A 26,029-nucleotide genomic window follows, 5' to 3' on the forward strand; every position below is an offset into this window, starting at 1 on the left:
ATAAAAATTATTACCATCAAATTAAGGTACTTGCATCAGTGTTTTTTTTTATTTCAAACATAGTAGTATGATACTGAAAAGGGGAAAATGGATTACCATTAATTCTCAGGACTGTTGGAATAAAAACAAGGACCTAAGACACAACACACGACATTTATATAAAAAAAATATATAATAATTAAATTGACTTTAAAAAGGTATCAGGCCTTTCTTTTAAATAATATCCCATCTAAATATTTTATGTCAAACCCCAGCCAAGGGTCTGGACAGCCCCATGTAGTTCTGTCACAATAATTCTCAGTGGGCTCTAACAATTTTACAGTAGCTATTAAAAACTGAAAATGTGATGGGGAACTTCAATTAAATTCTGAGAAACATACAGGAACCCCCAAGAAATGCAAAACACCAGAACAGTCTGGTTCATATGCTTTCCTTCTAAGGCACAATACTTCTTTAACTTTTTAAAAACCAGCTAATTGCTGAAAATATAAAATGTATTATACAGCAATGGAGCAGTCTAGAGGTTATATGTTTCAAATGCATAAAACCTAGTAAGGCAAATTCTAAAGCATTATGCTTGATATATCATTTATAAAACTAACCACTGATAAAATTTGGATGATTTTTACAGAAGTTCTTTGTGCTTCTTATAAAAAGAAATGCAGCCAGCCTACCACTGACACAAAGTCAATTCCTAAGTGTCCAACAAAGCCTGACTGCAAAAACCATTCGTAGTTAACAAATGAATTCTACTTTTGTTCCTGAGGACAGCCAACTATAAAGTGTCAGTGGGCTCAATTGTTTTTTTACAAGCATGTCTAAGAGTATCAGTGCGAGTCTTAGGTTGAAAGGGATGTGAAAGAGAAGACTGTACAGGTCCTGTGCCCAGAAAAACGTAGAAGAAAACTTGTGCAAACGGGTCAGTATTGTGTCAGTATGACTGGACCTGTTTCTCTCCAGTCACGTCAAGGTTCAGTAATTGGAGATACTAGGAAGACACTGCAAAAAGAAAAAGGCAGAGATAAATACAGGGAACACGCAGGATGAACCATTAAAAAACACACCACAGAACCACAGGAGAGGCTGTGTGAGACTGGGCTGTTCACACACTGTTACAAGAAGTGTTTACATAAATATATTTTAGCTTGAAAAAACTAAGAAATTCCTTTTGCCAGAATGCAAATAATATTTAATAAAATAAAACAAAAAAAAAATCAGATGAGAAAATGAAACACTATGTATATCCATAAAACTTTCAACATAAAGACAAATAAAAAAAAAGCATCATGCAATAATTATGACGCGCAATAAATGTGATGTGATGTTTCTTCAGTTCAACTTCGGGGGGGGAGGGGGGGACACTCACGTCTCAAGTGGCAAAAGACAGCGCGCATATTATCGCCACTATAACCAGCAGAATAAGAATGCACAGTGCGATCCAAAGTTTCTTCTGCAAAAAAACACAAAAAGCACAGGTCAGTCAATAGTGAGTGGGCCGCTCTGCCGCTTTCTCTGAGGCATCGATTTCCTGAGTTCGCATGACCTTCACCCATAACCACGCACCTTGCGGGCTTTCCGCTGGTTGGTAACTGCTTGCTCCGTGTCCGCTACGGCTTTCTCCACGTAGTTGGTAGACTGCACAATGTTGGCCTCGATTCGGTCTACCATCTCGCCCTACACATGGCAGAGACACACCCTTCTTCATTAATGCTGCTGAAATGGCTTTTCTAACAAACTGAGCGATTAATATTGTCCATGTGTTACAATTCTCCAGTCCTTTCTCTCTCTCTCAATCTTACCTGGGCTTCAACTTCCAGCGCCAGGTACTGGAACATGTCGTGCAGGTCCCGGATGCTCCTCTCCAGTTTAAGGATTTCATCATGCCGAGTCTCAATCTCGTTTAAGGCTTGCTTGGTGGCTTTGGCATCATTCAGAAGCTGAAGGAACCAGATGCATCACAGATACATCACATCACCCATTTTAGGGGCCTGCTAGAAATTTTGGATTTTAGACATATTAGAACTGAACAAGTAAAACTAGCTATTTTAACATCCCTGACTGATGTATATATGTATATACACACACACATATACACACATACAGTCAAACCTCGGATTGCGAGAAACTTGGTTTGCGAGTGTTTTGCAAGATGAGCAAGCAAAACATTTATAAATAAATTTTAACTTGATAATATTCGTATTCTTTCGCCGTACGCAACCAAAGTACTTTGCCCACTTAGTCGGTAAGTACGATGCTAACGGTGAAAGCCGAAACACTCACGTCTCCATTTTAAAAAAGTTTTCATGGGAGTGAGCATGTCAAGACGTCGTAACCTGAACCCCCTGTGTTTTGAATTTGTTAAATTGCCAACATGACAGGTCGTCAGAGAGTGTTTAATAAAAAATTCACACTATCCAGATAAACTTGTTACATATACTATATAAGGACAAGTATTCACACTACATCCGAAGCTTTGATGGCAGGCTGTTATTTTTTATAATTAGGCTGTTCATTTCACGTGGTGTTAACGGTATAGTGCAATCCATGTTGTGGTGCACAATCACACCAGTAATGACTACGGCACCGATGTACCGCCCACCCCTACAATACAACATAAAAAATTAATTATGAAATACATTCAAATAGCATTTCATCTGACAAGTAGGGGATGCAATTGCACCCTGGTATACCCAGTAAAAAGGCCTTTAAACTTAAGCACTGTTCATGCTAAAAAGCCAGTTTCCAGCTTCAGATTGAGAAAAAAAAAAATCGCAACACTGCCAATACGGAATAAGGGAGTGACTGATTTTGAAGATCAATAATCAAGTCTGTTCTTGCGTTCCCAGTTACACCAGCTTTCCCACTGGGTGGGGTGGGAGTTTCTTTCCATGACCTAGTTTTAATTCCTTGGGAATAGAACATTTTTTTCAGATAAACAAGATATTTCAGAAATGAACTGGATACAGAATATGTGATGAGTTATGCAGACCAAAGATTCATATTTCTCAGGCTTCACAGTATGACAGACATTTTTTGAGTTTTAAAATTTCATCATTTCGAGAGGCAGTCCTAGAAGTCAGGCTAATTCATTTTCCCCCAAAGTTATAAATATTATGCATTTTATTATTGTATTCTGATTTACAAACCCTTGTAAGCATGTGCAATTTTTATGTGTAAACACATTAAACAACCAATCCTTCCATGGCACGCAGCTCAATAACTCTGGAACAATAAGGCATTCAAATAGAATCAATCTGTAACCTCCTGCAAACTTATATATACGATGTGGACAAAAGTATTGGGACACCTGGCCATTACTCCTACAGGAACTTTTACGACATCACATTCTAAACCCATAGGCATCAATATGGAGCCAGTCCCCCCCATTACTGCTATAACAGCTGCCACTCTTCCGGGAAGGCTTTCCACATCTAGTTCATCCCAAAGGATTTTGATGGGGTTGAGGTCAGAGCTCTGTGCGGGCAAGTCAAGTTCCTCCACACCCAGACTCATCCATCAGACTGCCAGACAGAGAAGCGTGATTCGTCACTCCACAGAACACATTTCCACTACTCCAGAGTCCAGTATCAGCATGCTTTACACCACTCCATCCAATGCTTGGCACTGCGCTTGGTGATGTGAGGCTTGCATGCAGTTGCTCGGCCATGGGAGCCCATTCCCTGAAGCTCCTGGCGCAGTTTTTTGTATTGAAGTTGATGCCAGAGGAATTTTAGAATTCTGTAGTTATTGATTCAACAAAGTGTTGGCGACTTTTACACACTTTGCGCCTCAGCAATGACCTCGGTCTGTTTACATGGCCTGCCACTTCATGGCCGAGTCTCTGTTGTTCCTAAAGCTTCCTCTTTGCAATAACACCACATACAGTTTACTGTGGAATATGAAGCAGCTAACTTATTGCAAGGTTGGGTCCTACGACAGTACCATGCTTGAACTCACTGAGCTCTTCAGAATGACCCATTCTTTGACAAATGTTTGTAAACCTGACTGCATGGCTAGGTGCTTGATTTTATACACCTGTGACAATTTGTCTAAATGAAACATCTGGATTCAATGATTAAGAAGTGTGTCCCAATACTTTTGTTCATATAGTGTACATTTGAGGGTTTATGTACAGCTTATGGTTTAATACAACATACCAGGCTTAAAAAAAAAAAATAACAAAATGCATGCAGGTGCCAGACAGTATTGAAAACATGTATAAAAGAGAACCTGGTGTTTTTCCACCGCACCAGGTACCATACATTTGGTATGAGGAAGTACCAAATGTACTTTGAGAAATACATAAAGTACAGCACTTCAAGGTGTTGGTTTTCCACTAGCATACAAACTGGTACTGGCACTGAATGACAGCAGGGTAATTTTGTACTAAAATTGAAAAATGCCTGTAGTATCTTATACGGCTTGCTGATGTGCAGTATTAATACCAACATGACATGTTATGCATATACAATTCTTATATCACTCAAAAATTATAGCGCAGGGGGTTAAAGTTTCACTAAAATATTTTTACTCTGTTAGTCTGTTATAGAACAAAACATTTAGAGAGCTTTGAAATTTTAATTATAAAAGGAAAACTGGGGGAGCGGCATTGTGGTGCAGTGGTTAGCACTGTTGCCTCACACCTCTGGGACCCAGGTTTGAGTCTCCGCCTGGGTCACATGTGTGTGGAGTTTGCATATTCTCCCCATGTCGTCGTGGGGTTTCCTCCGGGTACTCCGGTTTCCCCCCATAGCCCAAAGACATGCTGAGGCTAATTGGACTTGCTAAATTGCCCGTAGGAGTACTTGTGTGAGTGAATGGTGTGTGAATGTGCCCTGTGATGGGCTGGCCCCCCCATCCTGGGATGTTCCCTGCCTCGTGCCCATTGCTTCCGGGATAGGCTCCGGACTACCCAGTAAGATATGTGGTTTGGAAAATGGATAGATGGATAGAAGGAAGGAAAAAATAGGAAAAATAGGTTCTTATATGTTTAAAAATCAGTTTAAAGTTTTGCCTCCACTGCCTTTGCATGAGCGGTGCATGCAATCATAATTATTTTCATCCTTTTTTAAAGCATTCCTAGATGTGTTCGTGAGATATTTATAAACTCCTTTTTTGTTTTATAAATACCCTAATATTTATTACATCACATCACTTGGACAGTGCGCTATGTGCCTGTTGTATTAGTATATTCCACAAAACAAATTGTATTTTCTTGTCATACAACCCAGATCATTTTGTTGTAAAAATCTTATGATTTTTATTTCGTTTATTGTTATTTTCTGTTTTCAAGGCGGTGTTTGTATTGTGTTTCAGTGGCAGGCTATTTGCATAACCAACTGAGCAAAGAAAGCATTACAAGTCCCACCCTAAATTACCAAAGTAGTACCCAAGCTGATCTGGCACTTTCAGTACTGTAACTTATGGTACTGGTACTTGACCAGGAATCAATGGAAAAGCGAAAGTACTGTACCCAAAATACAGTACCTGGTGGGGTGGAAGAGCAACCTTAGAGGGCAAACAAGAAACACTCACGTTCTGTGTAAAGACATCTGTCTGTCCGCTCTCCAGCATCCTGTCCAGCTCCTCATCATCCACATTGCTGCCCGCTGAAAGGGGAATAGAGTGGAAAACTGAAGCTTTAGTCACAAGCCATAAAACCGTCACTGACAGTGGTGGAAGCTTCACAGTTTGGTGCATCAGGACTGGGATCATTTGCTAAATCACACACCCCTTAAACATCTAAAGAAGAATATCACTCCGTTCCACCAGATTTGAGCACTACTGAGAGGTGACATGACCTAATCTGCAGGTGCGTTTAACTCTCAAAACTGCACAAAAACGACAGCAACTAGAAGTGTTTCTTGTAATAACTACTGGAAATTCCAGCAAGTCCTGAAGAGCTCATATCGCATGAAGACACGCGGTACGACAGCAACTTTATAAATATGCAACCCCCCTATTTAAATCTGGCCCTCAATTCCAAATCTAGGCCTTGTTTTCAGTTCTCCCAGACAGTTAGTTTAATAATTACCGATTCTGATTGGCCAGAGGCTTCACACGTGGTTCACAGGAAAAGGAAGGCAGAAAAACTGGCAGTGTTGGGCCCTTGATTTGAATAGCCTTGGTCTAAGACTTACATAGAGAGTTACTGAATTCCATTCACAACACACCGTCTCATCAGTACAGATTTTTTTTTAAAAAAAGGGCTATCAGTCCAACACAGAAGATCATATACTGATTCAATCACATTTAAAAAACGGGGAGACTCGTGGCTCCGTCTGTTAGCACTCAATGTCCGTCATCAGAAGGTTATCAGTTCAAATCTCATGGTCGGCCTACCCACCTTGCAACCAATTATTTTGGTTAGTGTCACATTGGGTTGGGGTAGGGGGCAGGGGAAGGGGGATATTGGGACAGAAGATGGTCTCCAGCTACCAGCTTAATCAGACTGACAGCCTTTTTAATCTTCTTTAATCCAAACCAAATAAAGCCAAAGAACTTAACACAGGAGAGGCCCTGCGTTGCTCATCACCACCTCCATCATAAACAAGCACCTCGTCGCTAGTGAGCCAGAACACTATAGGGGCACCAACCAATAGAATGGCTGGAGAGTAGGGGAAAATCAACATTGGGTCTGCCCTTGCTGCCCACTCAATGCATGTTGGAATAGATCAGTTCATCATATAATCATACATGTGCTTCACACATCTTACACACCTTCTCCAAGCTCACAGAAAGGGTGAACATGTGTTTAAAAATCCCACTAGCTGGATCGCATGCTTTGAGCATCCTTGGGCTGATCCCATCTGGGCCCACCTGATTTGCATGTGTTAAATTGTATTCATACTTGAGATGACCTGGACTGGCTCATAGCCACTGAATCTCATGGAAAAACAGGTTTAACTCCTTTCTTGTGGACCTGGGCACCCTCACCGTCACTTCTAGCATTGGCAGCTGTATATAAATAGCCTCGTTGTAAAGCTGTAACTGATGAAGCCTTTTATGAAAAATGCGGACACAGACAAAAACAGGTTCATAGAGCTGCTGCACCACACAGCTGCTTAGGGCACTGCTGGGACAGGTTAGTACATCAAGCTGAGAGTTAAAGCACAATGGACCAGGCAGATATAGACCAGTGCCGTGGTCACTAATAAGGAATTAGTTTCCTGCAAAATGCTAACTTGAAAACACAGAAGACATGAGAAGAAGCTATTTGCAAAAAAAATAAAAAATCCATCAGGACGTTTTCATTCACTCCAGACCCAAACCCGTTTCCCTTTGTGTTCTCGCGGTACTAACATGTCCATATCCATGAAGATTTAAAAACATGAATGGGCCAAATATATACTCCAAGACAACCTAAGATCAATCTGCTGGATTATCAAGTCACTTTTATGTACAAGAAGTTACAGAAAATGTATGGATAGTGAAGCTCATCACATGCCACTTGGTGAGGCTTGTTTGGTTTGTCTCAGTTCTCGTCACCCATCCTGAACAGTGCCTCCTGGCAACTCTACAATTTAGATTGTATTATTTATTCTTCAAACAATATTCCACTTTAAGGAGCTCAGCTGTGGAACCAATATTTCTGAAATGTGATAGATGCTCCAGGAGGACACCCACACATACTCAGTGCGTTTCTCATAGGTGTGGCGGAGCAGAACCCGAAGTAGCATGCTAAGGATACCAGGTCCTTAACGGAAAAATCAACCTAGCGGTAAGGATCCGCAGGAGTCCCTCCCAGATCACTGAAGCGCAGCGGATAACCGTGGCTTACAGAGGAAGCACAGAACATCACGGACTCACATGCAGACACATATGGACTCACTTATTTTAAGTTGTCGCTGTATCCTCTCCACGTTCCGGTCTCGATACTGAGCCTGAATGGTGTTACATCGGCCCATCACCTCGACAAACTCCCGGGAAAGGACTCCGTGCTTGGGGGGGGAGAGATGAGCATGAGAACTATGACAAGCAGGGATGATAGAGTCACAGAACCTTGTGAAAATGCAGGCAAGGACATTAAAATGGCTGAAGCAGTTACCTGCGTTTTCTGCATCCTTAAATTAATAGGTACGTATTTCCCATCCTCAGTATCCTCTTTTTTTGGTTCGATAACTGCAACACAAGTGTTAACATACATTTGCAATTATGTTGTGTTTTGGTTACTGAACTAATAACATTCACACAGCTGGACCATATAAATAAAAAAAAAAACAAAACAAAAAAACAAAAACAAAATTGATACAGCAGACTTCACTGCTTGGACCCCTAAGAATCATGCCATAGTTACAATCAAATTCACCAACATCCAGATGTTATTATTCTGTGTCCAGTGCTCAGTTCAGCACTAATGCAAGCTGACGCTCCAACACAGCCTGACATGCATTATTCTGTGTGCAGTGCTCAGTTCAGCACTAATGCAAGCTGACGCTCCAACACAGCCTGACATGCATTATTCTGTGTCCAGTGCTCAGTTCAGCACTAATGAAAGCTGAGGCTCCAACACAGCCAGACATGCATTATTCTGTGTCCAGTGCTCAGTTCAGCACTAATGCAAGCTGAGGCTCCAACACAGCCTGACATGCATTATTCTGTGTGCAGTGCTCAGTTCAGCACTAATGCAAGCTGAGGCTCCAACACAGCCAGACATGCATTATTCTGTGTCCAGTGCTCAGTTCAGCACTAATGCAAGCTGAGGCTCCAACACAGCCTGACATGCATTATTCTGTGTGCAGTGCTCAGTTCAGCACTAATGCAAGTTGACGCTCCAACACAGCCTGACATGCATTATTCTGTGTGCAGTGCTCAGTTCAGCACTAATGCAAACTGATGCTACACTGTACATTGAAGTGCAACACAGGGACACATGAAAGTAGTGATTAAGCAGAACAGTGCAGCTGCGATGGGGAAACTCACGCTTCAGCTTCTTCTGGATGTGGGAGGCCGTCGTTTTGATTTCATCTCTGATGGTCTGCAGTTCCTTTTTCATACCTGAATGACAAACACAGCGTGTAATATTAATGTACATTACATTGCCATTAGTATTGAGCAGAAATAATAGAATATGCTCTCTCTCTCACACTGAAAAGTTTTTGCACACCACAGGATTTTACCACTTTTCCATTTAGTTCATAAACTACAGAATTTTTATTTTTGTTAAGCATTGGAAAGTTGAGTGAACAGCTATAAATGAAAAGTCAAACAAAACAAGTTTCCTTTATAACATGGAAAGAGTGTGTAACAGTGCATGTCTGACATCCTATTAACTGGATCTGTGGTGATGGCAGTCAAATTGCAGGCTGTCTAACTTTAAACACACTAGTTAACAGTTTCATCCCATTAAACAGAGCAGGCTTTAATGTGTCTTGTAGAAAGCTAACTAGAGAAGGTTACTTTTACAAATAAGATGAGATTTTCTTGCTAATAAAGGTACTGAAATAGTGAACATACTGTTAAAATATGTTAGCAAAGAATACTGAGTGCATTTTTAACAAAAGTAACATGCAAATGCACAAAATCTGTGTCTGAATGAATGATTATTATATATGAGTATTAGTATATTATTAGTAGTATAAGTAGAATCCCATTATAGTGGACTTGCTTATAATGGAATATTGTTTATAACGGATGAGGTGCGCTGGTTCCAGCCGTGCGCCTTTATGAACATGCATAAATAGCATCGGATATATAACGGAATTTCGCTTATAATGGACAAACAATTGTCCACAGAATTATGCGTGTCAGGCTGTGTTGGAGTGTCAGTGCCGTTTTTAGCTGTAGTGTTGTTCGGCTACAGGACATGCAGCTAGTTGTGTTCTGGGCATACAGCAACTCTGGATATAACGGATGCCAGGTCCATTGAAGTTCATTATAAACATGTGAAGGGGCAGCAAATAGCATCTGCTAGACCTGCACTGTACATACAGCGCTCACAGAAAGTCTTGGGAAGCTTGCTTAATTCAGTAATAATGTTGTAAATTTATTCGTTTTAGAACAAAAATCCCTTTATTAATTTTTACTGTTCACAAATAAGATTTCATATTAGAAACAACCAGTATTTTTAACTAAAACATTTATTTCAAGTCGTAAGAAACTGTGTTAACCCGAATACAACACAGGGTGTTTTTTCCCCTCAGAATACATGTGAAAAAGCGGCATCTTATATTCGCGGTCAAGGAAAAAACGGGAAAAGATGGCGCCAAATACGATATTTTGCAAGAAGTGTTTTGACTTAGATACACAGATTTGCTGTAAGATTTCTTGCACAAGAGGGAGTGTCAAAAAGTGCGTGTTTAGCGTGTCGTGTAAATTGTTGGCTTCTCTGGCTGTGCCGCTGCTAGTAACATTCATTTTAAAAGGGCTGTCACAATTTATTAAAAAGGCAATACAGTTTTTTTTAACCTTTTCATGTGGGTTTGCTGCATCAAAAACATTCTGGGCCCTCAAGAGCTATGGAGTTTGCAATATTCATTATCTACCCCTCCCCCCCAGCCCCATACTACATTTATTTGGAATGCTTCCCATTTAATACACTTATTGTAATCTGATTGCCTGTGGTTGCTGGCTAACATGTTTTTGTCAAAGAAATTGATTGTTCTTAATAAAGGTAAGATTTGGTATTCCAAAAACTTTTTTTCTAAAGATAGTTGAAAAAAATGGGGGGGGGGGGTCATTTTATATGTGGGACACTACCAGAATAGTTTTAAATCAGCTCATTAAAAAGTGGTGGAACACAGCTCTTTGGAGTTGAAAAGTTCATTCACAAGCAGACTCATTGGGTGTTTTTTAATTAGTTACACCTTTACAATCACCAAACATTAGTGTCTAGTATGTGTTTGGGAGCCAATGACTAACACTGAAATACAAAGCAAAATCGCAAAAACCAAACTGAATCCATCCATCCACAAATCAATCTCCTGTAATCGCTTAAGCTATTCAGGGTCAAGGGCTATAGCACATTCCCTTGAGGCTACAGGCACAAGGCAAGGAACAACCCAGGTTGGGGCGCTAACCCATCACAGGGCAGAACTGAATCGAGTCAGTTAAAAATATGTTTTGACACAAATGTCTGTGTGGAAGATTGCTGATATGTTAAACATTCCAAAGTCAAGTGTTCCTGATACTCTTAATCCTACCGAGGATGGGTTGTCCGAAAACTGAACCGATGACAGGAAAATAATTCAGATGGCAAAATTTTTAAAAAAATAATCAGTAAAATAACAGCCACACAAATTCAGCAAGAATGACATTTTTATATAAAATTAAATGAACTGATTATTTTTATTATAAAACCAATAAACGCACCACATATTTACTGAATTAAGTACACACCAAGACTGTCTGTGAGCACTGTATTTTAAAGTTTTTGCGCTGTGTGATGGATTTTGTGAAAAAATTCCAATATAATCTCTTATGCCAACCCCACGATTTACTGAAACTTTGATGGGGGGGATACTGAGAGGCAGAAGAGTAAACTGTAAAAACTGCAGAGCAGAGAAGTGTCCCAAAATCCACTGTGCAAGCACTGACACTAGCCCCTGCTGGGGGTAGGAAATTGCAGTTGGTTTAGGGAAACATTCATTTTCATAGAGTACTTGAAATTTCAGGGTAACTACAAACAATTGGCTATCAGTTAATATAATCCCTAAACCAAGTCACTGATTATGTTTTAATCATTTTAAATAAAGAATATCAATTTCATCTCATATCAGATTTTATGCAGATGAATTCAGTGGTGTTTAGTTACAGAAATGGTAAGAAAACACATGCATTCTGCCTGCATACTGGAATACTTCCATGCAGAATTTAAATAAGTTTAAGATGAATTACTCTGTGTTGTAAGGTTCTCAGGGGGCACAAATAATGTAGTATTATTCTTAATACTTAATGTATCAATTAACCAGAAACTATGTGTTAATTACATACTGATCTTATGTCCATTCAACACTAATCATGACAGTTCATGTATTTCATAGTTACTATTATCATGATTTGTACTCGAGTTACTTTCTTTTACCCCCTCAAGTGCCACCTAATACTCTAACACAAACATCTGCAACAGAAGAACCTCTTTATAATGTGACAGAAAGGGAAAAAAAAACAACACATTAAATCCATAGTTCACACACGCATGGTCCTTATGTTAGGTTATCAAGTGTAGCTCCATACTGTTAGCTGTTATCTAAATAAGGAATTTGCTAATAAAAACTGGAGAATCAAAGGTACAGGATACAGCTTGTGCTCAGCGAACAACTGAAACAAGCCTAATTAAAAGCAGGATAATAACTAATAATCAACTAATCATCAAGGCTGGAAAATGTTGATGTAAAAGTTTCTGTTCTTTTGTTCATGTTTTACCCGGAGGCTGGAAAAATCCTCTAATGTAACTGCATTGTCTGGCTAACAAAAGAATTTGAAGAAGTTAACTAACAAAGTTACTCCCTGACTGAAAAGTAAATGATTATTCACTGCATAGCTGATGTCAGAAAACACAAATATAGGAACACTGTTACCTAAAAAAGTTTACTATGTAGAGATATGACATTGCCAAAGAATCACACCTTTATATGTTCTTGCTGGGAAACCTTGTGGTATAACATTAAAAAGAGAATAACCAGAAGTACAGCACAGTCATTTCCATAATGGGTTTTTTTAAAATCAATAATATACTCAGCTTCATTCATCTATATTTAGATGTATTGTCAATAGTGCCTGGGCAATTACTGAAATCGATAGGAGAGAGCAGTCATTTATGCACTTAGCCAGTGAACTAAATAGTGATTTATTATTGTGTTTCAACTGCACAAAGCAAGTGCACAAATATACACCCATCACTCAGGTGAATCCCAGACTGCACCCATTACAAGGCGCGATACACTGAAGCCGAACTGGGAGCCGGCTGGAATGAAAGGCAGCTCACATACTGGCTGGAAATCCCAGTTAACAGAACTGGGTTAAAAGGACATTGCTACAACAAACCGGGCGGGGTACTAAATGAACTACATACTACACTATAGAAAACTTTCTAAAATTACACCTTTATCCAGAACCATCCAATATTATACCACCCCGCAGTCAGCCTTTTATTTTAATTTATTTATTTATTAATTGAAATTGATTGTAGCCAGTTACTACCGAAAATCTGTTTCTGTCATGCATGAGAATGATCCCAGTGCTGGCAAACCCTTCACAAAGAACTGCATGTGACAATTAAAGTGGATTCGTAGAAGTAAAGATAAATGAAGTGCTGTAGCATATCTGATGTGCGTACAAACCATCTTCAGGCAGCGCGACTCCCAATACTGTCTTCTGCTTGTTCTCCAGGTCAGAAACCTTCTTTTTCAAGGACTCCAACCCCTCCTGAATTTCTCGTACCTAAAACAAGTAGAGGGTGTGGTGTTAATTATCACCTTAGGTTTGTAACAGTCACAAGCAGAGAGCGTTAGCCTGACTTTCAGCATGCTAACGGCACTGTTCAAGCCAACATACTCAGTTTTCAATGAGTACGACACGTTTCAGCCCACAGTATCCACAAGTTTCTTAAAATAAAAAATATAAAAGGCCTACATGTAAGGCAGAGGGCTTCTGCACTGCAGATTCTGCAAAACACTGGCAAAAGTGCTGGACTTTCTAACGACTAGCATTCATTACAAAAATGTATCATCAATTCACTGTAATAGTTGTTCAATAATAATCCACATTTAAACAAATGTCTAAGAAATCGTGCAGCTGTTTAGGAAATAATGCATCATCAACCTGCCTCTTTATTACACAGCAGACTGAGACCAATTTAGCTGCAGGCACAAATGATTCACAAGTCATACATTTTAATTAATTCAACTTCATCAACAGTCAGTATCATTACAGTGTTACTGTGAAAGGAAATGTGATTTTTTTTTTTCTGTCATAGAATCGAAACGGAAACTGCACTGTTCAGTTCGCTTAAAATGTACCAAATTGTTTAGTGATGGGGCCATTGATAAGAAATAAGCAATATCCATTCATACAATAATGCGGTGATGTGAGCATTTTGTTTAAATAGAAATTAAATAATCATAAAAAAATATAGGTTAACGCGAGTGGCTCAGCCAGTCTGAGATCTGTGACCATGTCCTAAAGTTTGTGGGTTCGAATCCCACAAAGCTAACAGTATTCATATCACTGTGGGGTCCTGCTCTGGGAAGATGGGTTGAGTCCTCCTGACCTCAAGCTTTCCTCACTTATTTGTTGCTTTGAAGAAAAGCAACAGTAAATAAATAAAAATCCATCCATCCATTTTCCCTACCAGCCAGGCCTGAACAAGGTGGGAGGGGTCGGGAGCTTATCCCCAGAATACAGCAGCAACCTGTCGCAGGGTAAATGTGAACGTAAAGCAGATTTCATGCCTACATTGACGCGGAGTGAACACTCCGCTGTGCTGCAAAGTTCACTGCTCCTTGGCCATTTGTCCATTATGCAAAACATCCTAGCTCTGAATCAGTTAACAGCCCATTTTTCAGGGCGAACTAAGCAGGTCCAACAGACAGCAACATACAAGCCATATGCAAAGTGACAAGCTACTAACACTTTAAGCGAGCACAACAGGGTCCAGGTATCAGCTCAGCACAGAACATGTTTGTATGGGAACAGCAACAAATGGAGGGACCATTTAAAAATGTAAAGAAACAAACAGCAGAACATCAGAAGGTAGTTATTTCAAAAGGCAGAAAAAAACAAATGTATTCTGGAGTTATTAATGGTACCGTCAGTAATTTAAGTGTGAATTGAGTCACAATACAGAAACTTTTTTTAAAGATAAAGAAATAGTAAATTCCCAAATTTTTTAATATTAAAAGATTTTAAAGGTGCGAAAGAATTCCGCATATTGGACAAGGTCTGAGACACATCCATGGAGAATCTGTATCAAACTGGAAGTGAATGTTCCTCTAATTGGCCACTGAGGGGGAGGCAGGAAGCCTGAATGTTCACAGGAAGCAGACGTCAGAAAGATGCGGCGCACATACCCTCTGGAAGAACAGCTCTTTGTCCTCCTTTCCTTCTTTACCTGCATCCGAGCCCTTCATGAGGGCTTTGCCCTCTTCGTCCTCATCAGAGCTCTCAGCAGTCTAAAGGAGAAGAGCAGCAGTGTGAGCACTGGCAATAGTGGGATACAGCAGAGATCGGGCAGCGTGAGGTATTAAGATGGACTAAGCAGAAGGGAGGAAGACAGCGTGTGTTTGTGCACAGAAATACATGCTCCTACCAACAGAACAACAAGTTTTACAGTACGGAGAAGGAAAAAAGCTTTGCTGTTGTAGAAGTTTGATTAAACAATGCATTTACAGTAAGATCCTACCCACCAAAAAGCCCACCAACTGTAATGTTTACATGGGGGGGGGGGTGTTGGGGCGGGTCTGTATACTTCATGTGTCAGCCCACCCATCCAAATGAGACTACAGAGGCAGAGAGGCCACACGGCCATTGATTTTCATGTATCAATAAGAGCCTGTATGCAAAGCCCTTAGGTTCAAATTCATGTCAGCAATTTTTGTCAAAAAAGGAGCCGCTGCATAATTGCAAACACAATGTTCATATCGGGTTTATAGCGGAGTAATGATGGGAAGCCTGAAGTATTAATACTGAGCAAATACAGAGTGCTCAAGGGCAGTGAGGCAACGACTAAAACAAAGGAGGTAAAGGAGGAATATGGACGAAACCCAAGCTCTGAAGCTGTGAGCCAGATGAGTAACTGACAGCAACCACAAGGTGTATGCAGAGCCGAACCTCCAAAACGCGAGTAAGACTACGTATAGCATAGCAGATGACCTCGCCCTGACAGCCAAGAGGCGAGCAGGACGCATTTCAGCAGGCGTATTCGACAGACACAGAAGTCTTAGATCAGTGGTTCTCAAAGTCGGTCCTCGGGACCCACTGCCCTGCTTGTTTTCCTGATATCCCTGCCCCACACAAGTCCGAGCTGTCTTTCAGCTTCTGATTACCTGGATCAGGTGTGTTCAGTCAATGTGTAGGACAGGGATAGCTGGAAAACAAGCAGGGCAGTGGAGGCTGAGGACCGAGTTTGAGAACCACTGGCTTAGATAAAGAGCATTGATGGCAAACCTATCCATTGCTAAAGGAGGTTTCTTACAGTATTATTTCACATCCAGCTCAGACAGAGTAAACATACCTATTAAGCGCATCAAAAACCCAGGCATCCTAAGAATACACCGTGTGCAGAATTATTAGGCAAGTACTAGTCCCAGAGTTAGTGACCGAAAGAACGAGATCGTGGGTGCAAGCGGCCGAAATGGGTTTCCTCCGCAGGGTGGCTGGGCTCTCCCTTAGAGATAGGGTGAGGAGCTCAGTCATTCGGGAGGGACTCAGAGTAGAGCCGCTGCTCCTCCGCATCGAGAGGAGCCAGATGAGGTGGCTCGGGCATCTGATTAGGATGCCTCCTGGACGCCTCCCTGGGGAGGTATTCCGGGCATGTCCCACTGGGAGGAGACCCCGGGGAAGACCCAGGACACGCTGGAGAGACTGTGTCTCTCGGCTGGCCTGGGAACGCCTCGGGATCCCCCCAGAGGAGCTGGATGAAGTGGCCGGGGAGAGGGAAGTCTGGGTCTCCCTGCTGAGACTGCTGCCCCCGCGACCCGACCCCAGATTAAGCGGAAGATGATGGATGGATGGATGGATGGATATTCCCAGAGATAATTTATAGCAAAAGATGGGCAGACTTATAAAAATGAACTCGGAAAGTTTTTGCTCAAAGCAATTTTTTTTAGAGAGAAAATGTTACATTAGTGCTGAAATTAGTGCTTAACGTTACATTGAGCTGCTAAAAACAGGCGCTTTATGAGAATTACAGCAAAAACATCCTTGCACCGCAAGACCTCTTAATCAGGACATGCCACCACTACATCCTTAAAATACACAACTCATGCAAACTCTTCCTAACTGTCACCAACCTGCTGTTTTTAACAAGCTATAAACTACATTTCCACCCACCCTTGCTGCTTATATTTATACTCATGTCTCCTGTGACAAGGCACACTACACTTTAATTACAAAATTCTTCACTCTAAATGCTATTTTTTGATTTGCACAGTCTAAGGGTCGTTCAGGGTACATTTCACTACATGTTGTACTTGCATAACCATGTATGTGACGAATAAAGTATCTTGTAGTGTGCCAAGAACAAAAATAACACACTTCTGTATGCACAATTATTAGGCAATAAGAAACTGAAAAGTGGATTTCTCTCTTCACCATCAACAGAAATAAGAAAACTTTTAGTTATTCAGTCTATACAAGGCATAACAAATTATTGGCTATTCTATACAGTCCACTTTGCCTGTTGTCCATTAAACCAGTTAAGTTTTTGATTTGATCACATCCTATGTTAACTGAAGCAGTTGGACCACCTCCCAGACGCTACTCTGAGAAGGGTTCTGCTTGCCACCTTGGAAAATCTCAGTATACTAAGGCCTAGTAATTCTCAATGGGGGTTAAGTCAGGCAGTGAAGGGAGCCAGGTCAATTCAATCACCTTTCAAGCCTCTAAGACTGGGGTGGCCATTCTTATCCGCAAAGGGCCGGTGTGTATGCGGGTTTTCGCTGCAACTCCCTAATTAGATTACTAATTAGAGGACTGATTGGCCTAAGAGTCCTCACAGCTGGGTTTGAACAGCTGACCTACAGGTTATCCAAAAAACCTGCATACACACCGACCCTTTGCAGATAAGATTGGCCACCCCTGCTCTAAGCCAATCCATGGAACGCTGTGATGCAAGGGAAGGAGCATTGCCTTGCATAAATATCTTTTTGAAAGCTGCTAACTACTTGTACCAGTGCTGGAAGAAGGTAACTTCTAGACATTGGCTTGTACTCAATTTTTACACCATTTGCAAGTTTGTAAGGTCCAACAAGTTCATCACCAATAACTGCAGCTAACGCCATCACTCCTCCACCACCTTGTCAGTGCTCGAAGGAGGTGCCCATCCATCGGCTCCATCAAGAATCTCATCTGTCCACAAAACCTTTGTAAAGTCAATCAGTCTTGAGATGTGTTCATGCCCATTGTTGAGATTTTAGGTTCTGTCTGATCAAGTTACTCAGCTCAAAACATTTGACTGTATGATGATGTTTGAAAAGTTTGCCACTTTCCATTGTTTTGCATCCCTCTGACTGGCACGACGCTATTTTTTTCCCGGTTCTCTATGGTGCTTTTTTTTTTAATACTATGTTCACCTTTGAATATGGTGCCCATTTTAATACTAGTAATAAATTTGCTTAATAATTCTGCAAAAGGAAGTATCTACAGCTTCCTGTTTTATTACAAACATAGTACAAATACAGAGCATGCACTGTTTTTAAGCAGTGTTGCAGAGAAGTTGAGTGAACTAACAAACCAGCATGAAGATCATTTAAACAATTTTCTTGACTACTTAAGACTTGCACACGGTACTGGACATAGAGTTCGGAAATCTGCTCAGAAATTTCATCACATTGCTCTCCTTCAGAAGGCGAGGAAAGGTTAAGCCATCTACAAGTTATGTGTAGGTGGTGATGTAAACCCACCACATACATTGTCTAACATTTATTTTCACTTACAGGTTATTGAAGAGTATTTGAAGTTTGTTGGAAAAATATCTACATAGACATTCAATGTGAGAACAGTTTAACTGGAGCAGCAGCAGTTTCATGAAAAATACATTTTCAGATTCACATTCACTGCTCAATAAATGAGGATACTGCAGTCATAACAAATGATAGAGGGTTTCTAAGAGAAAGCTACTTCACGAAGTCACTCACATGCTGTGTTAATAGCACTGTACCCTTTCAGGCTCACCTCACAGGGACAGAAAAATGTAAAAACAAAATACTGTATCAACATCTGCTGCTGCTTAAGAAAATGTGAATTATAGAAAAATACACAAATGAAGCTGGAAAAGGGTGGAATGCTCTCTCCGAGTTGGGGGGGGGGGGGGGGGGGGTTCCTCCCCCACGTGGAGGAGTTTAAGTGTCTTGGGGTTTTGTTTATGCGTGAGGGAAGGATGGAACAGGAGATCGACAGGCGGATCGGTGCGGCGTCAGCAGTGATGCGGGCACTGCATCGGTCTGTCATGGTGAAGGAGCTGAGCCAAAAGGTAAAGCTCTCGATTTACCAGTCAATCTACTTTCCTACCCTCACCTATGGTCATGAGCTATCGAAAGTGACCAAAAGAACGAGATCGCAAGTGCAAGCAGCCGAAATGAATTTCCAGCACCAGCGGTGAAGATATAACTGCTTAAAAAAAAAGATGGAGATAATTGAACTAAATGATCAGCTATTTGCCATAGTGGAGGACAAGTGATCTTGTCAGCTCATTCACCGCTTAAGAGAGGTTTCAAAGTAAAGGACCACGACTTGTTTATAATTCATTATAATACCTGCCTCGTAACGCAATCTTTCGTTTTCCATAGGATAATACATATATAGGTGGAAAATTTACACACAAGTGCAACAAATGTTAGGTACATGTGAAAGGTCACTTAGTATTTTAATGGTGAGTTTGAAAATGTCACGAAATCAACAGAGCAAAAGTACCACTGCACTCCCCTGGCAGACATTTTTGCAGACAACAAGCGGACAACAGAGCAGCAAGTTTCAGGTAAGTCACATTCTCCGGGAAAGTATGTGTAGTGACAATTAACAGAATAAGCAGAGCAAGGCAGCCATCGCACAGATCAATCAGGACAGGCCAACAGCTCTACTGAAGCACAGTGCAAACAGGACAAAACAGCCAGTTGGCCACGCGGCTGCTGCTGACACTGCTACTCCACACTCAGCCTTTGGGGAGATCTGCTCATCACCACGCCAACACTAGGCAATTGTTTAAAGGAACCTCATACACCCAAGGCTAACGAAGTATTTGCCCATAACTGAAAATCCCATGTAAGGAAGAAGAAACTATTTTCCTCAGCATATTATGGAAAGGTGTTTTGTTGGGCACCTGTATGTTTTCTTGCAAAATGTCTAAGTGAATAAAGCAACAATAATGAAGGATTCCTTTCTGATTGTTCTAATAATTTCAGTAAAAAGGCACTCCCTTGGTTGAGAGCTGTCAGACTTGTTATATATGCTGGCCCTTGGCATTATTATTTTTAACCTCAGTGTTAATCACTATTACCGTGTGAACTATGAAATATTTAAGCGTCCGTAAAAATGTACGACAGACCTGAGTAGTGGGATGACCTAGAATGTCCTTGTGTGCAGAAATATTTCAGAGTTAATAACAATGAAATTAGTGAAAATTTAAGGTTAATCCCTTTGGATACGTCAGTAAAAGACCCTAGCAGCTGATTTTTACATTAGAAACATAGGCAGAGCAGCTCTCTTCCATCTGCGGAATACAGTCAGGGTCAGAAAAAGCAGCCTATGAATGCTGAAGGCTGGCAGGTCAGTGCACTCATCAGTCTAGTCTTGCATGAACAGCATAATGCTCAGCAGTCAGGCTGTGTAAATGCTTGTCTAAAGCGTCTACAGATTGCGCAGAGTGCAGCTGCAGGAGATTTCACCCTGACCATCAGTCCTCTATCTGGCTCATCACACACACACATCCCTCCTGCACACTGCAGCCACATTAATAAGATGCCAGAACACAGAAACAGCTCAACACTGTCATATGGATGACTGCAGATAAGAAGGTGGAACCCAGTCACAGAAATGAGACCAAGTAGGGCTGTCACAATCATGAAATTTTAATTGACGATTGTCATACCAAAAATTGCAATTAATGTCTTTTTCTGTTCATTTTATAAGACTATGAGCCTACTGCAGTTAGCCAAATCATAGCTTAATAATACATATACACTTTATGAAGAACTTGATACTGGAACATATAAATAAATATTGTTTTTCTGTTCACCTTTGCAGCTATATAAGCAAAAATTGTATGCCATTATAGGGAAGATACGACATTAACAAATAATAAGTTTAACACCTTGAGATAAACAGTTGGTGTCACCTGTCTACCTGATCCGTGCCATTTACCTGATTTTACCTCTCATGTCTGCATCGCCCGATCCATTCACCCTGCCATTTTAGGGCAAAGCTTATTGTCTACATTCACAGCAATCTAATTTCTTTCTAGGTTCTTTCTAATACTGGGATAAAATTTGCCGTGAAGTGTAATGCTGAGCATGCATAGGGCAGGTGGCACAGATCGGTCCAGAAGCACAACAAGATGATATTGAAGAGCACCAGTCGAACATTATGACAGAAAACGATGGAAATATTGATGGAAATGGCAGTTCTGTCTCATCCAGCTATTTTTATACAGATGAATGCAGTCGATTCAAGCGATTATGCAAAATAATTGTGGTCATCTGAAATTATTGCAATCAGGCATTTGCAGGCAATTGTGGACAGCGTGCGGCTCAGTGGGCTATGCCCGTAATCAGAAGGTTGCTGGTTCTAACCAGGCCTCAGCAAGTGTGCGGTCATTACACATTCAGTGCTCACTGGCTTATTTTGGGACTGACGCTCAGATCTCCCTTCTGGCCATTTTATAAATCCAGCCTCATCTTTTTATTTGCTATTACCCTGCATTACATGTGAATGATTACTCCCTTATCTCTTGCCCAGGAACATCTGGACTTAGCAGCTCATCATCCTGTTCCAAGCAGCCAGATAGCTGCAATAAAGGCAGATCCAGTCCTAAGCAAGCTGTCTGCACCCTGCCTGACCAGATAGGGTGAACATCCACCGCACCAGGTGCTGTACCTTTGCTATTCCATTGACTTCTAGTCGAGTACCAGTACCAAAAGTGCCAAACCAGTTAAGAGTACTTTGGTACTTTGGGGAGGGACTTGAAACGTTTTCTTTGTCAATTGGTCAAGCAAATAGCCGGCCGCTGAAACACAATACAAATGGTGTCTTGAAAACAGTTGCGAACTCAGAAAATAATGATAAACAAAATAAAAAAAATTAAATTTGGTCATGAGATCAGATACAACAAAAAGATCCGGATGGCATGACAAGACAAAGTATTTTGTTGAATAGACTAATACAGCATATAGCGTGCTGTCCTAGGGATGTGATTTTGTTATAATAAATATTAGAGTATTTATAAAACAAAAAAGGAGTTCATAAATATCTCACAAACCCATCTTTGAGTGATTTAAACAGCAAGGATGAAAATGATTATGATTGTCTCGTATGCAGCACACACAAAACAGGCGGAGGTAAACTTTAAACTGATTTTGTAACACTTAAGAATCTATAAAAGGAATAATAATTGAAATTTCAAAGCTTGCTAAGATTTTTTTTCCCTTTGAGAGTAAAAATATTTTAGCAAAACTTTAACCCTCACACAATACAGAATTGTCAAAAAAGCCATATTTTAATATAGCTAATTAGTAATGTAAGAATTGCATGCGCATAACACGCAATGTTGGTACTAATATTGTACATCATCCAGCCCTATAATATACTATAACCATTTTTCGATTGCGCTACAAAAAACCCCCATCTTGCGGCATGATGTCATTCGCCGCTGGTACCAGTTTTTATGCCAGTGAAAACCCAACACCTTGAAGTACCATACTTTCGATCCTTTCTCGAAGTACCAAAAGTTCAGTACCTGATGCGGTGGAAAAATGCCCGGTGACCACTCCCTCCATTACTTTAATCAAAGCCATCTTAACATTGTTTCAGCTGCATTCATAATTTGAAGCTTTTACAGAAGGTTTTTCAGGAACAATACTAGATCACTTTTGAATTGGGTCAAGGCAACATTCCTTTTTATTTAGCGGCATTCACAAGCTTGGCAACGCGTACCGGTAGACCTGACATTTAGCAGAAGCCTTTGGAGTTAACCTACGATGGCAATGGCCAAACCGTATCAAAGGCTGCTGAAAGTCACAGAAATAACAACAGGCAAAAAGGAAACTGCAGAAGAAAAAAAAAAGAGTGCTTGTAAGGTTGTTTTTCATGCGCTAAAATGTTCCTTACGGACTATTAAATTTGTAAGCAAAATATTAAACAGCTATGCAGCCGTGACAAAATAATTGTGCAGTAACTGGGTTTTATAATTAGATACAATGACACATTGCTGTGGTTGGAAGATGCATAAAAGGACACCATTTTGCTGGTTTTACCAAGATGACTGTAGTTCTTACAATAAAAGGTGGTATTGTGGTCTGCTAGCTACTCAGTAGACAGACACCAAGTCTGACCTGTTTACACTGAAATAGGGATACATTTAAGTGCTCATCTGTCAGTAACACATTCAACCACACACAGCAGTTTCTATCTTTGCAGGTATCAAAAAGGTGGCAAAATCTTTCTACAGTTGCGTACAAATAAGTGATTACAATGACAATTAAAATGTATTTAGCAGACAGTTCTCCACAGCGACACACAATTCAAAATGACAACTTACTCTAGACACAAAAAAAGAGCAAGTTGAGGGAGGCGTAAAGACAACTTCCCCACAGGGAACAATAAAGTATCAATTATTATTATTATTATTATTATTATTATTATTATTAATAAAATGCATGATCAGACAATCCTTGAAGTAATCGAGGACCTTGCTCAAAGGTGCAATGGTGAAGCCACTCTGCCAATCTTGTTATTTGAACTGATGATCTTATTATTACAGGCACAACATCTTAACCCTCTGTAACACATACAGCCCCACAATAAAATGCTGCCACTTTTAAAGGTAAAAAAAATATGATTTGAGGTCAGTAACTATGACTGATAGCCTGACATGTCTGAAAGATATGTCACGCAATACATATGTTGGTTTTTAAAATGTGTGTTTTAAAGAGTTTATTAATGGTGAGCGCATTAAGTGAAAAGCCTGTACTAAGTGTCTAATGATGTTAGGGACCAGCATAGATTTATATGGTGTAAAGATACCAGGTGAAAATATATGAACACCCGTTGTCATTTAGAATAACAACACACAAATGTACATATGTAAAACATGACATTTACTCCGAAGATTCTGCCTGATATCGCCGTTTCAACTGGTGCTTGCATTTACTCACTTAATATGCCAATCAGATGGACGCGATATGTAACCAATTGACTGTCACTGACAGTTTAATTCAAGTTTAAAATAGACTGAAAGCATAAGATATATGTCATTGTGGTACCGGAGATAATTTCCAAAAACGAAACAAAAAAATTATGTGAATGCAAATACAAATCACACTAATACGTAAAGCAGAAGTCAGACACACTGTTCCATAACTACTTTCATATCCAAAACTTTTACAACGTTACTCATCGTGATTACAACGACATTTATAACCAGGTTGCTAGCAATAGATGCGATACGCTGCGCTAAATCTCTCCAGCAAAGCCAACGTCGCTTCTCGACCGGGTTTATCTGACATTTGGCGCTTCATCGTGCATGCCCACCACTGCCCATACCATACCCGGGTGATTAAACAGCGACCGATCAAGGCGTTTCCTCCGGACCGAATGGAAAACACGGGGCTGAGCTGGCCCACTCACTCCCACGACGGCGGCTCAGCACCGACTACACTGCAAACTGACCCTTAGTTTGGACCGGGACCGCACCTTAGTAACCAAGTGATATTTAAACGAGTCATTTTAAAGATCCCCGGGATCGCCGCGTCCCAGAACTGTGTGTTCAATTAATTTTTAAGTAGCAGGTAATCATACATGCAACGTAGGACGCTATGCCAAAAGTAATGGTAGAGGATACAAATTAAACAGGCGGCTAATTACTAACGATCGTTTGGTTAGTTAATCAGTTAACATTACAATGATACACTAGAAACTTACATTGCCCAGCTCTTTCGTCCGATCCCGCATTTTCAGTTAATTTGCCCTTTTTGCTGAAAACAGGATGACAGTTTCTTAACAATTAGAGAAGTCCAAAGGTTCTTCCTAGCTAATTTTAATTAGCTAAAACTTCACTTTTTCAAATACGGCTCAACCGAAGTCTCCCTTCTCAAAGCTACATGCTGAAGTCACTCTTCTTCGCCTCTTTTACTGGTTCCGTTCGGTAGAAATCAAAAACTCAGACCGTCTCACAAGCGCCACCTGCTGCTCGGAGGGTTTAAAAATAGTCAATTCGGGTTAACAGAGAGTTCCCGACCAGCAACAGTAACTGTCATACTGTCAAAGTACTGTTAAAGAATAGTGAAAAATCTGGGTGAAAATCCCGTAATAAATTATGCTATCCTGCATGATAAACTATGCTATATTGCAAGGTAAAAAAAATACCATTTACATTTCTCACACCTTAACCTTAATAAATTAAACGTTTAATGTATCGCTGTGTGGACGTGGACGATTCTGCATCGATGCATTTAATTTTACAGCACATAACCGATCATAGCTACGTATCATTGCTTGTTCATTTTTCGGCTGCGGCTGAACAATAAAGTTCTACAGTTCAAAAGAACGTCATTGTTGCAAATATATTGTCTATGGGCGCTTTTCCACCGCATCAACTGGAAAACTACCAAAGGTACGGTATTTCAAGGTGCTGATTGTCCACTGGCGTAAAACCTGGCACTGGCACCGAATGACATCACAACACAAGGTGGGGTATTTTGTGCTGAATTCAAAATCATGTGCTGAATTCACAAAAACATTTTTACTCTGGGGGTGGCATGGTGGTGCCGTGGTTAGCACTGTTGCCTCATACCTCTGGGGCCTGGGTTCGAGTCTCTTCCTGGGTTACATGTGTGTGGAGTTTGCATGTTCTCCCCATGTCATCGTGGGGTTTTCTCCAGGTACTCTGGTTTCCCCCCATAGTCCAAAGACATGCTGAGCCTCGTTGGAGTTGCTAAATTGCTTGTGTGAGTGTGCCCTGTGATGGGCTGGCCCCCTGTCCTGGGTTGTTTCCTGCCTCATGCCCATGGCTTCTGGGATCAGCTCTGGACCCCCCACGACTCAGAAGGATAAGCAATTTCAAAAATGGATGGAGGGATGGATTTTTACTCTGACATTGGGGGAGAAAAAGCTTGGCAATTGTAATGATTATTCCTTTACAGGATTATCTAGTATATATTTA

General features: G+C 40.6%; 1 protein-coding gene across 1 annotated transcript; it reads right to left on the reverse strand.

Annotated features, from left to right (window-relative positions):
- Positions 1-21: 21 nt before the first annotated feature.
- stx4 (syntaxin 4) lies at positions 22-25,016 on the reverse strand. Its single transcript, XM_048986793.1, has 11 exons — positions 24,790-25,016; positions 15,009-15,110; positions 13,281-13,380; positions 8,923-8,997; positions 8,048-8,121; positions 7,832-7,940; positions 5,536-5,609; positions 1,800-1,937; positions 1,564-1,674; positions 1,367-1,450; positions 22-999 (listed from the first exon to the last, which is right to left on the reverse strand). Exons 1-10 carry the CDS (start codon positions 24,817-24,819, stop codon positions 1,370-1,372), a joined length of 894 nt encoding a protein of 297 aa, XP_048842750.1. The 5' UTR covers positions 24,820-25,016; the 3' UTR covers positions 22-999; positions 1,367-1,369.
- Between the last annotated feature and the right edge of the window lie 1,013 nt (positions 25,017-26,029).

Source organism: Brienomyrus brachyistius, chromosome 20, assembly GCF_023856365.1.
Source record: "Brienomyrus brachyistius isolate T26 chromosome 20, BBRACH_0.4, whole genome shotgun sequence".
Lineage (NCBI taxonomy): Eukaryota > Metazoa > Chordata > Actinopteri > Osteoglossiformes > Mormyridae > Brienomyrus > Brienomyrus brachyistius.